The following is a 5,539-nucleotide window of genomic DNA, read 5'->3' as shown; positions in this document are numbered from 1 at the left end:
GAGATATTCAGTTAAAAAAAACTATTAAAAAATAAATAAAAATTCTTTGAGTTGTAGAACTTAAATGTCAAAAAGCATCATTCTTAAAATAAAAGCAACATTAGAATAGGCCGCGTGGATTATCTATGTTTCCAAATCTTGTAAATTTTATAAATATATATGGACAATATTTTTTTATAAGAGCTACATTTTAATCTTTATTGGTAGAACTTTCAGTATTTTTTGACCCGTGAATAGTTTTCAGCACAATTTTTTTTATGACCGTGTATGTTGTAACTATTTAAAGCATCTGTAAATTTTCAGAAAATTCCGAATAATTTATAGTACTAAAAACTAAGTTAAATCATGTTGTTTTCCACGCGTATAAAAAAAATTAGTCACGCGTGCAACAACATGTTTAAACTTAATTTTCGGTATTGTAAACTATTCATAATTTTATGAAAATTTACAAAATGCTCTAAATAGTTACAATATACACGGTCATAAAAAAAAGTTCCGCCGAATAGCCCTGAAACTGCTATGAAACAAATTCCCCTATATATTTATATTAATTTATTATCACATTGTCCCATCTTTCAATGCCTTTATAATCTAGATAGGAACGCCCTCCAAACCCATTAAACCAATCCTTCACTAAATATTCTTCTATAGAGAACTTATTCTTTCCTATTCCACTTACTCATTAGCCTCCCAAATCTCTCAACCTCTCCAAAAAAAAATAAAAAAGAAAGGAAATTATGGCTTCCATTTCTCCTAGTAATAATATGCAACAAGGTCAGTTGCAATTTTCTTTTCTTCTTTTTCTTTCTTTTTTTTTTCTGAGTTTATAATTTGTTGTAACTGATATGTATATATATGTGTATATATACAGAAGAAAGTAAGAAGTTTGTGCCAAGTAACGAGTTTGTTCTGCAAAAACATGTTGCATTCTTCGACCGGAATGGCGACGGCGTCATTTATCCTTGGGAAACTTTCAGAGGTCTTTTTTTTAAACTTATTAATATTTTTATTTTATTTTTCTTCATAATAGATATATATTGCTTTAGGCTAATTCTTCGGTGCACCTCACCAAAAAAGCACTTTAGTGCACCTGATTTAGTTTTTGACTTTGAAAAGTATTTTTGGTGTAAATTTTTGTTATATTATAAATATTTATAACATCTTATAAATTAGTTTTGGCCCGATTGAGATGTGGAAGATGATTTGTTTAAACTTTATATTCGATGAGAATTTTTTTTAAATTTTACATAATATTTTAAATAACTTTAATGTATACCATCAATAAATTTTTTTTTATCAAAAATACTTTCTGAACCAAAAATATTAAAAAAGTGTATGGGTGTACTACTTTTTGGGAGTGCTCGGAAGAATTCTCCTATATCTTTTATTTATAATTGAAGTTGAATTTGTATAAATTAAAACACAGGATTTCGTGCAATTGGGAGTGGCATAGCTTTGTCTACTTTTGGAGCAATATTCATCAATTTGGGTCTTAGTGGCAAAACTCGCCCAGTAAAGCTCTCTCTCACTCTCTTTGATCATTTTCAGCTGAGATCATTATTTCCTTTGATTTATTTGACTAAAACATATTAGTATTTTCATATCAAGATTATTTAACTGATATGATGATTTGGTTATTATTAATACAGGGAAAAACATTTCCTCATTTACTCTTTCCAATCGAGATAAAAAATATACAACGTGCTAAACATGGGAGTGACAGTGGTGTATACGACGACGAAGGAAGGTAATAAATAATTACATCATAAAATTCTTATTATGCTAAATTTATAATTAATAGATTTACCCAGGTTTAGATATTGGATTTTAGTTGAGGAAACAAATTAAAGGATTTTGTTTTCTCTGTTTTTGGGTTCGAACAAAAAAAAATTGACAATTATTAGTTAAATCTTAGATGTAATATAATTTTATAAAATTTAGAATAATTACAAATAAATTTAAACTATATATATAAAAATATATTATAAAATTTTAGAAAAATTTCTCCATTCTTTTCCTACCGTTTTTCTTATTGAATTTTTTTCTCGGTAAAATATAATATTCAAACCAGACTTAAGTTTCTTTAGAATAAATTTATTATTCTTTGCTTTAAAAAAAAGCACGACTCTTGTACCAACGTGTTATTCCGAAATATATAAATATTCTAATTTCAAACAGAGATTATTTTTTTTTAATTGGTGCATGCATCTTATTACTGAGAACAATTTCATGAATCAAATAGAAATATATTTTGCTTGGCCCTTGGAATGTTATGAAAAAACAATGCCAAATCTAATCAAGATATTAGTCAAGATATTTTTACTTAGTGATTTATAGCTCTTTTAATCAAAGATTATTATTAATTTATTCTTAAGAAATCACAACATATATTTTGTTTTTCAAATCAAGGTTCGTTCCTTCAAAGTTTGAAGAGCTATTTGCAAAGCACGCACATACATATCCGGACGCAATGAATGGAAAAGAAGTAAGAGAACTATTAAGGGCCAATAGAACTGGCACTTTCTTGAATGGATGGTAGGCTTTTACTATTTATTATTCATTTCAACTTTTAATATTTTAACCTATATATATATATATATATATGGGATTTTTGTGGGACCTATGGAACATGTTTTTTTTGTTTTTGACACGACTTAATTTGTTTATATGACTGGTGTATGACAAGAATTATGAGGTTACATCTAAAAATTAATTGGTGATTAATAATTTTATACATGTTTTTATTAATGGTTCAATATTTTTATATATGGGACACAATAGCCTGTTAGGCAATTGGTTCATTCAATATTCTTATATTTATTTCATGTGGGACACAATAGTCCATCAGGGAATTGACTTTTGATATCATAATAAGAATCATGAGACTTCATCTAAAAATCAATTGGTGATTAATAGAGTTATACGTGTTCATATTAATGATTCAATATTCTTACACTTATTCTATGTGGGGTACAATAATCTAATAGTGTATATTGTAATCAAAGTTATATAGTGGACTTTTCATAAATTTTTCATTTAGAGATATCTATATAATTACAATATATATTGTCATATAAATCAAGGTTACAACTTAATTATGTGCGGAAAAATAAAAAAAAATTACAAAAGCGATTTTCTATATATATAAGTATAATTAGTTAATTAAAAAATTGTGAAAATTTATTAAATATTGCAGGGTGGGTGCAATGGCTGAATGGCTTGTACTATATCATGTTGCTAAGGACAAGAGGGGATTGCTCACAAAGGACACAGTTAGAGCTGTTTATGATGGAAGCTTGTTCGAACGGTTGGAGAAAGAGCATTCTTCTTCCAAAAAGAAAGAGTAATAATTTTCTTAATATGTAACAATAATAATAACTATTATGTGTATCGAACTTTTTTTAATTTTTGCTATTGATATATATATATATATTTATACCTATACGTGTTAAAAAATCAGAATAATAATTATGTAATATATTTTTTTTTTCTGTCTTAATTTCCTTTATGCAGTTCTTCTGCCTAACGAAAGGGATGCATGTTGGTTGGGTGTGATGTAATCTGCTAGCTAATTAAGCTACTGCATTTATTTATTTATTTATTAATTATGGTGTTGATTTGATTTTAATTATAATGTAATTTGTAATTGGTTTTAATATATGGGTGTCGACTGTTGGTGTTCGATTCAATTTTAGTTTCATTACATGTAAATGCAAGTCCTTAAAGGGCATTATATTGTATTATTTTTTAAAGTTAATTACAAAGTATATTTAATTACCTATATGTTGAGTCGTGCCAAAACTTAGTTTCTTTATGACTACTTCGGAATTATTTTTTGACAATTCATTGTTAAATAGTTAATATGCACACCAAATAATATAATAGAAGAATTTACTGGATGATATTTTCTAAATATGTTGTTTTTATGTTGATATATATACTAGATTAATTATTATATTTTCTAAAAAGAACAAATAAACTTTGAGCAAATAACCAAAAATTTAATGGGTATTAGAAAATTTAGTTGCAGGTCCAGTAGGTAGTTTTAGCTGAATAATTATTGTGTTAATAGCTGAAAAATTAACTAATAATATGACCAAAAATTAACATATTATTGTGTTAATAATATGTTCTTGATAATTAGAATAGATGCATAAAAAAGGATATGATTTAGTATATTTTAAGTGACATAACTAAAATATCAAAAAGAAGATGCTTAAAATGGAACACTTTTTTTTTTTTTTTAAAACATCATTTTTGTAGTGTAAATTATTAAATTTAGCTTCTGAAAAAAATTAATGATGACAAATGAACTCATTTAAATTGACAACTCTTTTGTATTTTATTTTACACATAAACTGCTAATTAATGTTTGGTGTACGTTATTAAATAATTAATAAACTTTAATTATTTTTAGATCAACAATTCTAGTTCCAAAATTCAACATTACTTGCATATCAATTATATTTTACTTGATCTCATAGTAATACTCTATATATAAAAAGAACTTCTATTTTATTATATAGAAAATTTGTCTTGAGTAAGTTATAAATAAGAATAACTTCTAAAATATAATTAGTTATATATTTTTTAAGTCTCGTATTAAAAAAATATATCTCTATATAGTAATAATTATGTATAAATATATATTATTTTATTTATTTGTACTCAAATGAGAAAATGAAATATTTATTTCACATTTGAATTACTCGAATCACTTTTAAATATGTAATATGATTTTTTTTTCACCAATACATCTATTTAGTTATATTCTCTCAATTAGAATACAATTAATTTAAGGAGTTTTTATTATTATTGTTGTTAAAGTTAATCTTTTTAGGTGATTGTAATTCTTTTTTACCAATACTTCTATTTAGTTATATCATCTCAATTATAATACAACTAGAAACTATAACCGCGCTCTGCGCAGTCTTTTGTAATTATTAAAACATATATATCTTAAAATATTTTTTGGGAGACTGTGGGGTGATGATTCATTTTGACCATACTCGTACAACATCTTCTTTATATAGACACGTGAAGACATCTTGACCATAATTTTTTATTTCATGATGGTGTTCACTGTTATTGTATAGCGAACCTCCTGTAGATTTTTGAAAAATTCTAACAAATTTTAAAGTACTGAAAACAAAGTTCAAAAAGCTTGTTGTACATTTACTTTTATTTATTATTATTATACGCTTTGCGTAGTTCTTTTTATAAAAAGTCTAAATTATGTATAAGAAAATTTATATTTTGTGTAAGATTTATTTTGGCCAATTACCTGTTTGAAGTCTTTATTTTTAAAAATTAACTTTTAGATCTCGTGTTTTGTCAAAATAATAAAAATTGGAATTGATAGATTGATTATTTGAACACTGTATTTTTGCTCTTTACCCGTTTTGACCCTATGTTTTTAAAAATGAACCTTTGGACCATGTATTTATTTAAAATGTTCAAACTTCTTATGAAAATTAAATTATATATTTATATAATTTTGGTTTTCTGTAAGGGTTCACACTATTTTGAACCTTGTATT

At 25.3% G+C, this 5,539-nt stretch overlaps 1 protein-coding gene across 1 annotated transcript; it reads left to right on the top strand.

The window, feature by feature from the left end:
• Positions 1–580: 580 nt before the first annotated feature.
• LOC133822005 (probable peroxygenase 5) lies at positions 581–3,689 on the top strand. The gene is made up of 7 exons (XM_062254199.1): positions 581–774; positions 872–979; positions 1,427–1,512; positions 1,650–1,747; positions 2,410–2,535; positions 3,197–3,343; positions 3,514–3,689. The coding sequence occupies exons 1-7, from the start codon at positions 738–740 to the stop codon at positions 3,524–3,526; spliced, it is 615 nt and encodes a 204-aa protein (XP_062110183.1). The 5' UTR covers positions 581–737; the 3' UTR covers positions 3,527–3,689.
• The last annotated feature ends 1,850 nt before the right edge of the window (positions 3,690–5,539 follow it).

Source organism: Humulus lupulus, chromosome 3 (genome assembly GCF_963169125.1).
Source record: "Humulus lupulus chromosome 3, drHumLupu1.1, whole genome shotgun sequence".
Classification (NCBI taxonomy): Eukaryota; Viridiplantae; Streptophyta; class Magnoliopsida; order Rosales; family Cannabaceae; genus Humulus; species Humulus lupulus.
Note: the sequence above shows the minus strand (reverse complement) of the source record. Positions and strands in the feature narration are given on the sequence as shown.

What these genes read in the sequence shown, in the direction of transcription:
- LOC133822005 (XM_062254199.1), top strand. Translation starts at nt 738, where the DNA reads ATGGCTTCCATTTCTCCTAGTAATAATATGCAACAAG. An exon ending in GTATACGACGACGAAGGAAG is followed by an intron (nt 1,748 to 2,409) that starts GTAATAAATAAT and finishes TTTCAAATCAAG; the next exon opens with GTTCGTTCCTTCAAAGTTTG. An exon ending in GGCACTTTCTTGAATGGATG is followed by an intron (nt 2,536 to 3,196) that starts GTAGGCTTTTAC and finishes TAAATATTGCAG; the next exon opens with GGTGGGTGCAATGGCTGAAT.